General features: G+C 39.2%; 1 protein-coding gene across 1 annotated transcript in view; it reads right to left on the minus strand.

Annotated features, from left to right (window-relative positions):
- Nucleotides 1-10,161: 10,161 nt before the first annotated feature.
- Nucleotides 10,162-16,867, minus strand: part of gabbr2 (gamma-aminobutyric acid (GABA) B receptor, 2) — a 192,090-nt gene continuing 185,384 nt past the window's right edge. Inside the window, exons 19-20 of the mRNA XM_044335736.1 lie at nt 16,472-16,589; nt 10,162-14,042 (exon numbers count right to left, since the gene is read on the minus strand). Coding sequence (XP_044191671.1) covers nt 13,877-14,042; nt 16,472-16,589 — 284 coding nt within the window. The 3' untranslated portion in view covers nt 10,162-13,876. The remainder of the gene's footprint in view (nt 14,043-16,471; nt 16,590-16,867) is intronic.

A 16,867-nucleotide genomic window follows, 5' to 3' on the forward strand; every position in this document is an offset into this window, starting at 1 on the left:
GTCTGATTGTCTTTGGTCTAAATGAAGCTCTAGTGATTGAAAAACTGATTAGTGTGTAGTAGAGCCATACATGCGAGTTTACATGGTTTTACTACAGACTTTTAATACATTCCAATAATTCTTTTAGGTATTTTTCCTGTCTCCCATGCAGCTGATGGTTTCTATTCCTTCTTTTACAGTATAAAAATAAATTAGCAGACTCTTGAAACTTGCTTGCGTTGTGTAATCCATCACAATGAACATCCTATCTGTATTTATTTTTGTTTCATTAGCACTTAAAGCAGCATTACCACACAATGTAACTTGTAATAAATTACCCACTATATCTTTAGAAAGTTTCAAGAATCTGCTTATTTATTGTCATATTCTTTGGAAATATTTGGGGGGCATTTTTTATGCCTTTATTATACAGCATCGGTTGAGAGATGACAGGACATAAGGGGAGAGAGATATGCAGAAGGACATGCAACAAAGGTCCGTTGCCAGAATCAAACCATGGACATTGCGGTTATGTAGCATGTGTCTTAACCAGTAGGCTACTGGGTGCACCAACCTGGTACTCCTTAAAACAAACCAGTGTCTACTTGTGGCCTATTAGCATATGTGTACCAGCAGTGACCAGTTATATCAAAGAGTGATATTAGTTTTTGTTTTATTTCAGTAATTTTTAGAAGCCTAAAGAGGTAAAATTGTGCAGTATTTTACAATTTGACAAGTATAAAGATGTTTTTTTTCCTGTTTTTCAACCTAGTTAATAATCTCATGAATCTTTAGAGTTTTGTTGCAACCACATGCGGCTTCCAATCCCTATTTTAGAAACCAGAAAAAATGCCAAAAGTAATGTTAAGTATATCTGAATTGTAGTTAAAGATTTAAAGCTAAAACAGTTGTATGAGCCTTAAAACCTGCAATAATCAATTTTTTTTTGGTCATGTGGGATCAGTGCATTGTACATTGACATCACCTTGTAAAGTTGATATGGTCAAGCTGAGGAGAACTACACAGCAGTCTTTTGCTTTACACATCATTTGATCTGTTAATATAAAAATATTGAGTAGAGCATCTGTAAAATGAAGGTCTTGATATTTAACAGCATATTAGGATAAAGCAAAACAGGACAGTCCAGTTATTGAACGCTGGCACTTCAGATTAAGGATACAGCTGCTTTTTGAGACTAAGGAGGAACCTTAACAGAATTCTCAAGGACAGAGGATGATCCATGTCTTGGATTTACTGTGGGCTCAGCCAAGTGTGCCATCATTATATGTCAGCCATAAATTTATCTGCAGGAGATTGTAACTGCTGGCCATAACTCTCTCTCTAATCACGTATCCTGGTATGTATGGAGGCATCAGTCAACCCAGACCACACACACTCCTCCAGGAAATGGCTGTTTTTCAAACAGTGGAATGAGGGTTTGGGACAATATAGCTATACATCAAGGGATTTTCCACATCATATATAACATAATGTAATTATTGAATCATTATCATTGATGTTTCAATTTAAGCATGAATGATCTTTCTTGCTGGAGATTTTCATCAACACATTTGTGTGAGGAGCTCTCTCAGCTCTTTGCTCTGACTAGCATACTAATATGTAAGGCATACGCTCCTTTCTCACATGTGCCCTCCAATGTGCCCTTGACCACTCATCTTGATGAGGTTGGATTGCCATAATGTTGTACTGAGGAGGGAACAGAAGTCACGTCTGAAAATCCTTGAATGCTGCAGATTAATGGGGAAAATGGTGACCAGTGGCACAGGTAATAATGCACTAATAACCCTCCTTGAGACCTCAGAAACACTGGTCTAGAATGGGTTTTGAATGAGGGAATACTGGAGATGAATACAATATAACATTATGATTATTATGCCTCTGTGTCAGTTTCGGTTCTCCTAGGCGAACAGGTGCAGCTTTTAATGGAAATTAAGAGCTGATTTTTGCAGCATTACAATTATTACTTTTCAGCTTTTGTCAGATAGACAAAGACAGATATTGTCAGTGTGTTGTGAATGTGTGTGTGTGTTTACAACATGTATGCATTGTTGACGTATAGTGTGTGAATGAGTCATACATCAGTGTAAGTTATTGTGTGGGTGGCAGTGTGTGTTTTTTCTGCCTCAATTTTTGCAGAATAGTAAGACTTTCAACTGTTGTGTAAACTTACAATTAGTTGTGCAAAGACAGGTCTGGATTGCAGATCTGGATCAAAGATAATTTCATTAATGCAAACCATGTCTTTCACTCCAGGCAACTTACAATAACTCAACTCAACTCAACTTATTTATATAGCACTTTTCATACAAACATACAGCACAAAGTGCTTCACATAGCAAGATTAAAACACCACAGACAAAAAATAAAAACAAAAATAGACAACAATAAATAACATTTTACAAGACAAAAATTATAACAATAAAACAATTAAATGTTCTAATATCCAGAGGCAGAGTGTTCCACAGTTTAGGGGCATAAAAACAGAGAGTATGCTCACTAGAACTTTTATGGGACACATGAGGAATATTTAAAAGAAAAGTGGTAGAGGACCTCAGTGATCTGGCTAGAACATAAAATGAAAGATCTCTGATGTAGGGAGGAGCAAGGCCATTTAAAGCTTTATAAGCAAGTAAAAGAACTTTAAAATCAATTCTGAAAGATACAGGTAGCCAGTGCAGTGTCTTAGTGGGTGATGTAATCCGTTTTCTTTGTTTTAGTTAGGATTCTGGCTGCAGTTTTCTGAACTATCTGTAGTTTTTTTTATAGACTTTTTAGGTAATCCAGTAAAAAGGAATTACAATAGTCTAAACAGGTAGTAATAAAAGTGTGAGTCTAAAATCACTCCCAAGTTTGTGGTATGTGTTTTTAATCTGTTTGCCAAGACCACCAAGCTTGAATGCAGTTTTTCTTTTACTGCTTTGGATCCTATTAAAAGAATTTCAGTTTTTTCCTCATTTAGTTTTAAAAAGTTTTTAGTCATCAATACATTAATGTCAGTGAGACAGGCAATGAGAGCATGCAGTGCATTAGGGTCATTTGGCAAGACAGAGATGTACAATTGTGTATCATCAGCATAAAAATAGTAATTGACATGGTGATGGGTAATAATATTTCCAAGTGGGAGCATGAAACAACAATGGGCTGAGAATATTTCCTTGAGGAATACCATATTTAATATCATGAGTCTCTGATACATAAGCACCCAAGCTGACAAAAAACTGTCTGCCAGTTGAATAAGATTGAAACCAAGCTAAAACATGGTCTCAAGTCCGTCAAATAAAATTTCCTGGTCGATTGTATCGAATGCTGCTTTGAGGTCTAAGAGAAGAAGGACAGCCATATTATTTGCATCCATGATAATTCTCCTGTCATTTACAGTTCAACTTTCAGTAGGTCTGTCTCTGTGCTGTGGTTTTCTCAATAACCAGATTGGAGCTTTTCTAAAATGCTGTTGTTGGTTAGATGAACAAGTTGTTGATTAAAAACAATTTTCTCCAAAAGTTTACCAAGGAAAGGTAGATTAGAAATGGGTCTGTAATTGTTTATCTCTGAGTAATCTGGATTGGATTTCTTGAGGAGAGGTTTGGAATCTTGAATGCTTCAGGGACGATGCCTAAATCAAGAGAGCAGTTTATTATACTTGTCACATTGAAGAGTCTTTGGAAACAGGATTTAAACAGCTTGGTTGGGGCCTAGAACACATGGAAGACTTCGTCCTGCTAATTACTTCACTGATGGCATCTTCTGACATCATATCAAAGGATGACATCATAGATGGAGGCCCATAGGCAGGGAGATCTCAGGGAGTTTGAATGTTTGTATTTACAATGCTGGCTCTGATATAAACTATTCTTTCTTTAAAAATGAAGTGTTGATGAGTTATTATGAAGACAGAGCAGGTAATGGATTTAGAATACTGTCAATTGTGGAAAAGGCACTTTGGGATTATTTAGGTTTTTTGAAATAATCTTTGAGAAATGGGCTTGTCTTTCTTTCCTGACTGCAATATTGGAAATTATAACTTGATCTTTAAAATGTCAAAGTGAACATGTAGTTTGCTTTTCCTCCATCGTCTCTCAGCTTTTCAACAATTTCTATTCAGCTGACAAAGTGTAACAGTTTTCCATGGTGATTTTTGGATTAATTGCCTTTTTTATTTGTGCAGGAGCAACCGTATCTAGTGAGAATTTTAATTTATCATTCAAATCATCAACAAGGTCATCAACTAAGCCAGTGGTGGATGGAGGAAAGGTATTCACCAGATCTGAAAATCTGTCAGTAATTTCATCGTTAATGTTACCTTTCACAACAAGTCTCTGGACAGTCATTTGATGTAGAAAGAATGATGTTAAAAAAGACACAAAAATAATCAGAAATAAGGACCTTGGCAATGGATAAAATGTCAACATCAGTACCCCTTGTAATAGCCAAATCCAGTGTAAGCTATTTCCATGAATGTGGGTGGCACTCTGTACTGTACATGCTGAACAAGACTGAGACAAGCAACAAGATCCAAGAAATTCAAAGCCCTTGAATCAGTGTGGTCAACATGAAAATTAAAATCACCAAGTAAAATAATTTCATCATGACTGGTAAGAACAACAGACATAAAATCATAAAACTCAGATAAGAAGTTGCTGTCATGTTTGGGGGGCAGATAGACATTCAAAGTGAGTACAGGCTTGTGCTTTGATAACCATTGCTAAGTATTCAAATGTTAGAAAACTGCCAAAATAACATGGAGTGCAGGTAAATCTACTAGAGAAAATAGTGGCAATCCCACCCTCTCTTTTATTTGTCTAATATAGTATAAAAAGGTGAAATTAGGAGAGGACTAACAAAGTAGCTGAAGCAGTTGAAGTAAGTCAGGCTTCAGCTAAAAATAAAGACCATGTTCAGAAATCATTAATATAAAATGTGTTGGTAGACAAGGATCTAATATTCAAAAGTGCTAACTTCTTCAGCTGGGTTGTGGGGCTCACAATTTTCACTACGTTGCGTGTGTTTAGGAGGATCAGTGTGACATTAATGTGTGAGACTGAGTTGTAGTGAAGAGTACCACAGTATTTCTTTGTGTTACTGCAACAACTAACTATAACAGGAATGGAGAATATGTTATTATTCACAACTGTTGGATGTCAGTCTTTTGACGGTTAACAGGACTTCAATGTGAGTTCTATATTGTAAGCTAATAGTTTACCTTGTCTGTTGAGATGAAGTCCATCCTGTGCAAAGAGGTCATGTCGCTTCCAAAAAACAGGGAAGTTATCCACAAAAGGAATTCCCATTGCACGGCACAGTCCTTTAAAAGGGACCTATTATGCTCATTTCCAGCTCTATATTTTTATTCTGGGACTCCACTTGAGTAGCTTTGCATGATTCACAGTTAAAAAAAACTCCTTATTTATCTTATACTGGCCCTTTATGCAGCCCCTCAGTTCAGCCCCCATCTCTTGTCTTAGCTCCAGGCAGTCTTAGCTCCTGTCTCTTTAAGGCCCCCCTCCCAATGAGCCCACTCTGTTGTGATTGGCCAGCTTTTTGGAATCCTGCCAAGGGGCAGCCATATCAGAGTCATGTTAAGTTACCACTGATGCAAACCCAACATTTCCTGCCTTTTGCCCACAGAAATTACTGCTGCATACATTTACCTCATTATTTGACATTGGCATTCCGCTGAATTAAGGAGTAGGCAGGGGTCCGGAAATAACACACTGTCTGCCAGACTCCAAGACAGTGTCAATCAGAGTTTTAAAGTCATCCTTTACCTTTTCGGATTTCGGATGAACCTTCAAATCATTAGATCCAACATGTGTGACCACTGAGGAAGTACAAGGATTATCCCACAGCAGTTAATGGAGCACTGAATTAATGTGGAGTACCTGAGCCCCAGGATAGCATAAGATTTCTGTATTAGGACAGTAGATGTGCTGGATCATAGATGAGCCTACATTGAGACAGGAGGGAAAGGGGAACACGTTGAGGGTATCCCCTCGAGTTTCCTGCGGAGGAAACCACCACCTTGCACCTTGTTAAAAAAACATTACAGTAATCAAGAAATCCCATTAACACTCATCCAAAAGACAGAAATCAAAGAGAAAACTACATTTTAGCCTGTGAAACTTTTCATACTGTTACCCGTGAGATGGAGTTATAATGAATATTTTAAAAAGAAAAACAAAGCTGTCTTTTGAATTCTATAAATATTGGCTTGCTTCTGTCAATTAAATTAATCAGTCAAAGCCCTCAACTGTGTATAAATCCAAAAATGTACATGAGCGACCAACAGTCTGTGATGCTGCTAGCATGGCTAAAAAGATGTCATTAGATGATTCTAAGAGTGACAGTTTTCGTCAACAGTGCAACCGTGTTGTTGCATTCACAAACCATCATAAAATAAGGTTATTATGTGTGTTTGTGCTTTTTCAACCTCAATCTGCAGATCAGTGCAGCTTAATGACTTGTGTGCAAACTGTTCTTGTCTCCTACCCAAGCCTTCATTTTTCCAATGGAGCCATCACATGTGAGGGAGGATACATAGATGCTTCTCTTCCACTGACACCCAGGTCAACTTAATCAACCCGCCTTCCATTTGCACAGCGTGATCCCGCTGAGACGAGAGAGAAGGTCATGCAGCATTTACACACACTTCCTGCCGAAGCCACTCGGCAAAATCTGTGGATATCTTTGAATCAGTAAGCAGCAGACGAGGCATCATACTGGATTTGAAAGCTTATGTTCACTCCATTCCCTACTGGGTTGTATGAACAACAATTACAGCCATCACAAGGTTATCAGTTGTCCTTCAAGGTAATGTTGAATATTTGTTTGCACCTTAAAAGAACAGTTTGACATTTTGAGAAATATGCTTATTTGCTTTCTTGCAGAGAGTTAGATGAGATTATTCACACCACTCTCATATTTGCACACTAACTATGGAGCCAGAGCCAGGAGGCAGTTAGCTTAACTCAGCAGAAAGACTGGGTGCAGAGGGAAACAGCTGGCTTGGCTCTCTCCAAAGTAAACAATTTCGCGGCTCTTTGCAGTCCTGTTGGCATACTTATTGTTATTGTTATGATTGTTGTTATTCTGTCCTTTCCCTCTTTCTTTCTCTCTCTCAACCCAACCGGTCAAAGCAGATGGTCGCCCACCAAGAGCCAGGTTCTGCTTGAGGTTTCTACCCGTTAAAGGGGAGTTTTTCCTTACCGCTGTCGCCAAGTGCTTGCTCATGGAGGAATTGTTGGGTCTCTGTAAATTAAAGAGTACGATCTTGACCTGCTCTGTGTGAAAAGTTCCATGAGATGACTTTTGTTGTGATTTGGGGCTATATAAATAAAAATTGATTGAATTGATTGAATTACTAGAACTTCTACAGCTCACTAATGAACATGTACTTTATCTCTAGCTCCATAGCTGCCATGCAGACATGAGAATCTAACTCTCTGCAAGAAAATGAATACTGTATATCCCAAAATGTGGAACTATTCCTTTAAACATTTGGTTCACTCAAATTATAAAAAAAAAAAAAGTTTCTCACTTTCCTCAAGTGGTGAGAATAATGAGTAATTGATGATGGGCTTTTAAGTTGTAATTAGAGGTTAATAAATCATTTACAGGTGCTTTATCAAGCAGTTATTGGCATTATTAAGACTAACGTTTGGGTTGCCAGGCTGTGAAAAATTTCTTTGGCAAGTGTTTATCCTCCAGCAGCACTCCTTAATTCATCAGGAAGACTCTCTAATGGTCCATTTACAATTTAAAACAGCTTTAGTTTTTTAGTTTTTTTCTATAAACAGCTACCCGGTCTTTGTGTAAAACATCCTAACCAGAAAAATGTTTAAAATTTCATGTTCATTTTTGTTTAACACCATGTTTGGCTACATACAGTACAAGGTAAGCATGTGTAATCTGGTTAAAGGAGAGGCTCCCTTGATATTTAGAGTCTCTCTCATTTAAATCTGCATTCTGTATTTCACCCGGGTAAATTCAAGGATACGTTCATTGTTTGTTACTTACAGCTGGGTGACAGCAGGATTTGGTCAGCCACAATATCAACCAGCTGCTCCACTGCCTCTCTGTGAGGGACACAGTTTGCAACCACGTCTAGCATCCACACGCTAAATATTTGAGGGAGAAGAAGGGATAAGGAAAAGCTCTGACAACAGGACATGTGCACTCACACACAGAGCACACATCAAATGACACACAAACGCAGATGCAAACACACAATGACCCTGCAAGGAACACACTCCACGCTCAAGACACACACACACTCATGCCCTCCATCCTGTTTGCCACTGGGTTCCTCCTAACAGTTCAATTATTTATGGACCTCAACATACAAGGCTTTTCATTACAAATTTATTCTTCCTTCACAGTGCCTCTCTGTACGAGGGCAGCAGGCAGTCCACTCACTGTGTGTGCCTTTTGCCAATTAAAAGCCTTAATGTTGACTGGCTGCTGTATCACGTGGGTACGTCTGTCCATTTTTAGCATGGAGCCATCAATTTTTGGAGTGCAAGAGCAACAAGATTTTTGACTCAGTAGCACTGTTTTCCACAGACCTAAAAAAAAAAAAAAGAGCTCTGCCAGTTCACTAAAGATTGTGCACTTGTGTGTGTGTATTGTGTGTTTTGGTTGGTCTCACCTCAATGACCTGGCAAGCTACACATATTATACATGCAGGTGCTGAATCCAGTGAGCAAACAGTGGAGTTTTCATGGAGGTCTTCATAGCAGCAGGATTGAACATTAAACGTTACTTTTTTGTTTGGCATTGGTTGTGAGAGGAGTTCTGGGAGGAGAGTGGTTCTGGGAGGTTGCTGCATAAACAATTGAATGTTAAAGAATCTGCTGTCTAAATAGTGTTCACAGGCAGATTCAAGTCTTTGTGGTGGCGTTTTTCAAGGAAGATGAAGAAGGAAAAGAACTGAACAAATGAACGATGGCTGAATTCCATTTAGCTGCTTCGGTGTTAGGGTTCTGGTTCAGTGTCAGGGTTCTGGTTTGTGCATTTTCGTTCATGGTCACAGTCATGGCTTACTGGGACACTTGAATAAAATGGAGTTAATGTCATTAGTAACACCTGTGTTTTTCCCACTATGACAAGTCAAAATATCTGTTGTGAAAATGGCCTACTGTAAATGTTTCATTTAAAGATACAATTCTTATGTAATATTTGAGTGTTTCTTTGCACAAATTATATACAATATTAGCAACAATGTTCCTGATAAATGTCAGTCACTTTGTTACCTCAATGGCTGTGGAGATTTCAAGTTTTCTAAACAAACACTGCCCCAGTCTGTTTTGTTGGGAGCAGTCAAAACTCCAAAGTCCTCTGAACTACCCACTGCACACTCTACACTTGCTTTTTCCCCCTTGTGAAAGGAACATCAGTACAGCATTTGAAAAGTGTAGGAAGTCTTAGACTGAAAATGTGAATACTCATACAGAGGTGGCTTTATATTTGTTGGACATGTAAGCAACTGTGGCTTAACTTACATTAGCCATCTAACTTTTGATAGCCAGTTCGTCGAAGCAATATAGCAAATGTCTACTTACCACAGCGTCTAAGTCCTTACTAACGTTTTACAAGCAAAACAAAACAAACATTACAAAGAGACACCAAATAACTACAAAGACACTCAAAACAATGACTAAATAAGACTCAAAATGACTACTAAGTGTCACCAAACAACTACAAAGAGACTCAAAATGATGACAAAGAGGTATGAGACACAAAAAACAACTACAAAGAAATGCCAAACAACTACAAAGAGATGCAAACAAACAACAAGAAAGAGACACCAAACAATTATGACATACAATAAACCACCACAGAGAGAATCAAAAATTGGTGGAAGGCCTTTCACATATCTGATCCTGTTGTCTCATAATCGATCCATGACGAGCAGTGTGGCTTCACTTCATCTGAGACAGACTGGATTATAGGGTGACCACACACTTTTTTTTGCGACTGTATGCACCTAAGGAGCTACATTTTGCTGATGACACCTTTAGCTACTTTTAAAGCACAAATTGCCGACCAATTTCTTATTGCTTGACTGCCTTTATATCAACATTATATGATGGAGAACCACATGAATGAAATGACTGTACTACTGTACATCAAACACTTCTTGCAGATGAAACAAACATTGCGTTATTTTCAGTCTCACTTTATTTAACGATGATGTGAAAAGTAAAGGCTGTCCATAACATTCAGACAATAAAAGAAGAATGTTATTCAAATCCCCCCATAACAACTAATGGCTCCAAAAATGTTCAGGTGTTCCAAATGTGATACTTATTTTATACAACTTTTTCATATCTATACCTCATCTGTACATAACATAGTTACAGATACTGTAAATTAAAAAAACGACTTCCAAGTATCCTTGTGGCGTATTTGTGAAATATTTCCTACGTAAAAATGAGAATGTACTTAAAGATATTTTACATATACATATATATATTTCTCTATTCTTTCTGTTAACAGAAAACAAGTTATTGCCCCTCTTGAACATGTTGCATTTAACATAGGTTTTGTTTACCATTTTAAACTCTTAACGGAACTCAACTCCATGTGATAGCACATATCAAACTGACAGAACAGTAACAGTATGGACCTGTGTGTTTTTCCACTTATGTTATATTGTTATATTTTTGGACATGTATGTTTCGTGCTCTCCAGAAACCCTGATGATGACACATACAAAGATATAATTATATATGTACTGTATATGTCACTTTGATCTTGAAACTAAAAAGGTAAAAAGACCTGTGGCAAATACAAACCATCAGCATGATGTTATTTATTACAGGAATTATGAGCCCTTGACCTACCACAATTGCATTTGAACAATTTTTCATCCATGTTGAAAAAAAAAAAGAAAAAAAGAATCATAATAAAAGAAAAACCAGGGCACATTTTAAAAAACTAGAACAATACCTGATGATCTGCATTTGGCATTTTGGATGGACTTAAAAAAGAAAAGTCATTCTGTAATTTGGTAAATGCCAGGAGTGGGTTATTAGGATTGATCATTTGCTACCACCTTCACATTATTGCCCTCAGTGAATAACTGCTAAACCAGTAGCATAGTCGATATGATCATGTTGAGTTTGTCCACTGAGAATCTTGGCATTGACATGTGTGAGCTGATCAACAGGTTAAAAGAACTTAAATCCATGTTTTGTAAGGAAAAATACGTAAAATCAGACTGTAGATGTAACAACAGAGTGGATTTGTCATGACAGTTGCAAAAACAGAGGTAACTCTGTGAATTATACATTTTTATTTCATGCCGTCTTGAGAAAGCCAAATACCAAATATTCCATACATGGACACCATCATCAGGGTATCAGCAAATTGTACACAATCACATATAATGTAATATATAAAATGTGCGGTTGGTTCCACTTCTCCTGAAGGAAGAACCAACCCTCTGACAATGTCTCTCACTCACTTCGACAAGTGACTGTGATTCTCTGGTTGGCAAAGGTGCAGGAGAAGCCGTGACTCCTTGGAGGTCTGTGCTCGGGGTTTCCCTGCTCCTGTGCTTAGCAGGGGCTGGAAGGGGGAGGAGCTCTCACAGGAAGTCACCCTGATATGTCCGATAACAGGTGGATCTTTGCCAGCCTGTCTCCCACTTCATCTCTGTATCCTCCACTGGCCTTTCAACTAAAGACTGATTAACAGTATTTATGATCAGACACCAGCTTGCGGAGGAAATCCAACTCCAGCTGAAGTGGAGCTGTCAAGGATCTCCCACACTGTCCCATGCATTGAGGCATTGAATTTAAATAAATCTATTACAAGTACAATTTACAGATGTGTGGCCAATGTTGTAGTTTGCTGGGTCAGCGCCATTATCACCCTATTATGTACTGTGGGTCCGGCAGGCTACAATATAAGACAACAGGCACAGCGCTCAACAAACGCCTTAAAAACTAAAAACCAAGACACCAATGGTGAAACATATGCTGAGAACAAACCCTCTCACACTCGATAAAAAGTCCTTTTTAGTTCTGGAGTCCCTGTTTGCTTTTCTCCTGCGTGAGGACAGTTTTACAAAAGAAAAAAAGAAAGAAAAAAAAAGACGACATTGTGTCGATGACCATTTTGCTCAGTGCAGCCTTCTTGGGCTGAGTTCTACGGCACTGAACTACATTTCCATAGCAACTGAGGTATGTTCACTGTTGCTAAGTGTGAAGTGATTTTTCATGACACTCAATATTATCTGTGAAAGAAGCCCTGTGTCTGTGCTTTATGCTCTATCACTGTGACCAGCAGTGGTGTCATCACCGTCTTGGAACTGAAAGCTTATTACTCGAGGCTCCCATATGTTCGTTGTTTTCACTACAGTTTGTGGAAATTCAGGTCTACCATTTAATCCAAGCTAGTTGTGGAACTGGTAGACCTACATCCTTTCCACCATCACTTCTTGAGTTGTATTTCTTTCATTTTGGAGTCTTGTACCCTTTAGCCTTTGACGTGAACCCCATTGCCCTAAACTGCGCTGTTTAGCTGTGAGGGCTAGATCAGATGGACATCTTAACAGTCAATTGACACCACTCTGTGGGGATCAATATGACCAGGCCCGTTCCTAATGCCTTGTCTGAAAAGCACCAGAGCTCATAAGGTGCTCTCTTGCATTTTCAGTGTATATCTGTATGTGTGCATTTCTTGGCATATAACACACATAAAACAACTGTGGAACACTCTTGTGGAGTCTTTTAGCTCTATTGTCTAACATATGCAGCCTTGGAGACCTGTTTAAAGGCATAGCATCGATATTCTTTATAACATGCTTTCCGAAGACATATTAAGCAAGTTGTAAAATATGAAAGGCCTATGCAAAGTCTGATGTGAAGTCTTTGATGAAAACCAGTGGTGCAAATTGAGCAAAGTGGAAAAAAGAGCCATGTATTGTAAGTCAGAGGAATGGGCCCCTGGTACCTTTTCATGTTTTGTGACTCAAAGGCTTTGATGTATCTTACTTTGCTGCCCATAAGCAAATTTATCAACACACTGCAACTGAGCAGTAAAGTTACATGAACCAATTAATATCACTTTCATACAGATGTCTAATTCTTTGTTGGATGCTGTTTTTTTAAGCTTTCATTTGAAATTTTCATGACTACCTGCCTCTGTTACAAGCTCCACACTCAGAACCCTTTAATTGTCCATCCACAGCATATACAAAGCTTACAGTACATCAAAGTCAGAAATTATGATATTTACATGTCTCCACAAGGTTGGGAAGGGTACGGGGGAGTAAATTGGATGATTCCTTTGATGAGTTCTGTAAATTCCACACCGGCACCCAGTCACTGAAGCAGTGAAATACTCAAGTTAGATGACAAGCTCACACATAGCCGCGAGCACGTACACACAACAGATAAGGAACAAAAACAGACAATCCCCTCTGAAGCAGATAAGGCTACAGGTCAGGTCAGGGCTGGTCCACTGCTGCTCTGCTATTGGGGTGTCAGTGTGTTTGTGCATGTGTGTGTTTGTGTGTGTCTTTGTGTATGCTTGTGTTTGGTTGACTATGCATATGTGTATATGCCTAGGCAAAGGGGAGCAGATGAACAAGGGGACACTGCTGTGAATCATGGGAGTTTGTAAGGGTCATCCAGTGCCCACTCTGTCTCCTCTCACCCCTTCCTGACTGAGGGTTTCAGTTCTCAAGAGAGGCTGGGGTGAAGAGGTACGAAGAGTGAAACTCGGACCCGCCTCACTCTCTTCTCCCCCTGTCCTCCTTGTTCTGAGACAAAATACGCACATACGCTGATGATATCAGTCTATTTGTTGTAGAAAAAAAGAACCATATATGTCTCCTCTGCAAAGAGCCAGGTGGGGGAGTGAACGAAGCTCACAGGCCAGAGACCATTACCCGGTAGGAGGGGGGCATGTGTCTGTGCCGTGGGCTGGAACCAGGGCTGCCGTTGGGGCTGGTGCAGCTGGCATCAACCCCTCCTATGGAAGGTAAGTAGGCATGGTGCAGGATGGGCAGCTGCAAGGACAGTCGACGTTGTATGCTGCAAATACAAAAGAAAAATGACACTGTAAGAGGTAGAAGGTGAGTAAGTTAATTTACTCAAGTACTGCAGTTCAGTACAACTTTGAGGTACAAATGCACATGTATATTTTGATTTTCTACTTTTGCTCTACATTTATCTGAAAACTGTAGATACTGGTTAGTTTGCAGATAATAATTTCACTAACTGTCCATTTTCATTTTTTGATCTGGGATAGAGGCACTCATAAAACACAAAAAAAAAACTCAATTTAGCATTGTATTCATTATTATTCATAAAATGGTAAACATGGGTGCATGAGATTTTGTTTGTGTTTTTGGGATGTGGTTATCCCAGTTAATAAGCTGTAGTCATTTCATTAAAAAAAACCCGGTTCAGTTAGAAGAATCTCACTAGTCTTGCATTTAACTTTTTTTCAACTGTTTGTATGGCTATGGTTAGGGAAAGCCCACAGTTATGGTAAAAAAAAAAAGCCACCATTAATTACTACTCTGTCTCTGGCATAAAAGTTAAAGGTGCATTTACTTTCAGCTTTGCTACATAAAGAGCACTACTTTCTGCACTAAATATTGACATTGTATGTAAATTGCTGCAAAATCCTCCAATATGAAGGTAAACTCAAGGATGACTGGGCTGGATTTTACATACACTACATGAGATAAAAAGGTAAAATACAATGCCTTGTTATAAATCAAAATACTCAGCAGTATGTAAAGTAGTCAGCCTCTGTACAGGCCCAGTTAGATTAAAATACAGCCTACAGGTTAATTATCAATACTTTACTTTCTATTTATTTATATTTTAATTATTGGAAAGGACAGAGTTGGAAAGATCTAAAGGACAATGTTTTGGTGGGATTTAAATGCCAGTTAACTATTAAGTTTTTCACAATTTTTGTCAATCAATTCATAACACCACAACACAGTGACAAAACTGGACAGAAACAAAGAAAGAACGAGATGAGAACAGACAGACAAAGTAAAGTTCATCCACACCCTCAGCAATTCTTGTAATTGTTTTCCCTGTATTCTTCATCTCCCTCCTTCTCCCATCCCGCTCCTCTCCCTCCTTGCTAAACTCCTAATCCACCGTGCCTCCCAGCATCTGGGATCATCTGACAAAAAGAACATTTCATGCTTCCGCCTGGTGTGACAGTTCGCACCCTACCCCGCCAGTGCCAGTGCCAGTGCCTGATGCCAGCCGTTTGCGAGGAAATTACATAACCAAATGCCAGTTATGTAAAAAATTAAAAGGGGGGAATGAAATTCAAGCCCATTCAACGATAGACCTAGAAAAATGTTCTTAATTAGGTGAACTTTGAAATATTAATGGTCCTCAGGCCTAGTCAGTTATCCTGACCTGTTCCATTTGTGATGGAAACAGTCTTGCTTGCTCATGGAGGATTTCTTGGGGGTAGGTTTTTGGTGTATCATATAAGACACTACACTTAACAGTTAGATGCACCGAGTATGTGATTTTGCATTTGTCATGCCAAAAAGTGTTACCGTTCGTCCTCTTCTACCTTTACTCTCTTCATACCTCTTTTCTAACTTCTTTAGATTTGCCTCTTCTTTCTCTTTCTCTCTTGCTGCCTCTTCATCTCCCTTCCCTCCATGTGATCAAACATTCATGCGGCATGGGAATAGCTCCGAGTGTTCCTTTACTTCTGTTCTCCTCCCTGTCTATTTTCAGAGCTGCTTCCAATGCGAGCTGTAAATCACTGGTTACATAAGCCTCTCTGAGACTCTACCTCTTTCTTTCTCTCCTTCTCCTTATCTCTGTCTCTCTTTCCTATCTAAACATCCTTCTCTCTTAATCCATCTTCTCTCTATGGCTGCCCTCTCCTCAATATTTTACCCCCGTTGTCTGCTGTCTCTCCCCTCTCCATCCATCTGTCCCTCTACGTTGTTCATCCTTCTCCTGGTTCTAGTTAAATGAGTGTGGGAGGGAGAGCTCTCAATGATGCATGAAGTGCCCCCCTCCTATGATGAAGTCGACATCCCTCAGCTTTGCTTCCTTATAAATAATAAGTGGATGTAGATCTGCATTTGTCGCATGAGTGTTTTGAGTGTCCCAGACCATCTTCTTTTACAAGTTGGGACAACAAATCAATCAGCTACATGTATACATGTGAATACATGCTCACGTGTATGCTCACGCTTGACTGTGAACATACATGCTACATTAAGTCCGGCATGGTGGGAGAATACACATGCACTCTATGTGGTAATATGTATGTTGATGTGCGTGGGTGAGAAAAGTACAGGGCCGGTTCATGCTTTTGCAGGGCTCTGTTGCCAGAGCAACCGCCTGAGAGCTGCTGGTGGTTGCGATACGTGTGACGTATAGTCTGATGAGAAAGCTGACAAGACAAAAGGGAAGGGGGAGGGACACAGGGGTAGAGGTGCTGAAGAAAAGGGAGATCTCACTGTTCGGGTGAGTTGATATCCTCCAGGGGACCTCTGTTTATTCTGGAAGGATCCATGGAGCCCCACTGCGCCTGAGGCTTCTGCTCCAAGTGGTTCTTCAGTATTGACTTCTCTCCATCTGCATGGAAACACGTGTAGACATCATAAAAAATATGATAGGGTGTCAAGTGGGCTGTCATACGTAATGGCTCAGTTGTTAGAAGTCCCATTGTGGTATCCCTCACATGCCTGGCACATGAGACACGACTCCAGGGGCATTTTCAGACACCCAGGACCAAATGCCTGAATTTGCACCAAGGTTTGTTGCTTCTGTGTTTGGGAGGGAGAGTAGTCATGAACATGCAAGATACTTTTTGCTTTTATATGCTATCCTGACTCCATTGAAAAAGTAATAAA

Source organism: Thunnus albacares, chromosome 19 (assembly GCF_914725855.1).
Source record: "Thunnus albacares chromosome 19, fThuAlb1.1, whole genome shotgun sequence".
Taxonomy (NCBI): Eukaryota; Metazoa; Chordata; class Actinopteri; order Scombriformes; family Scombridae; genus Thunnus; species Thunnus albacares.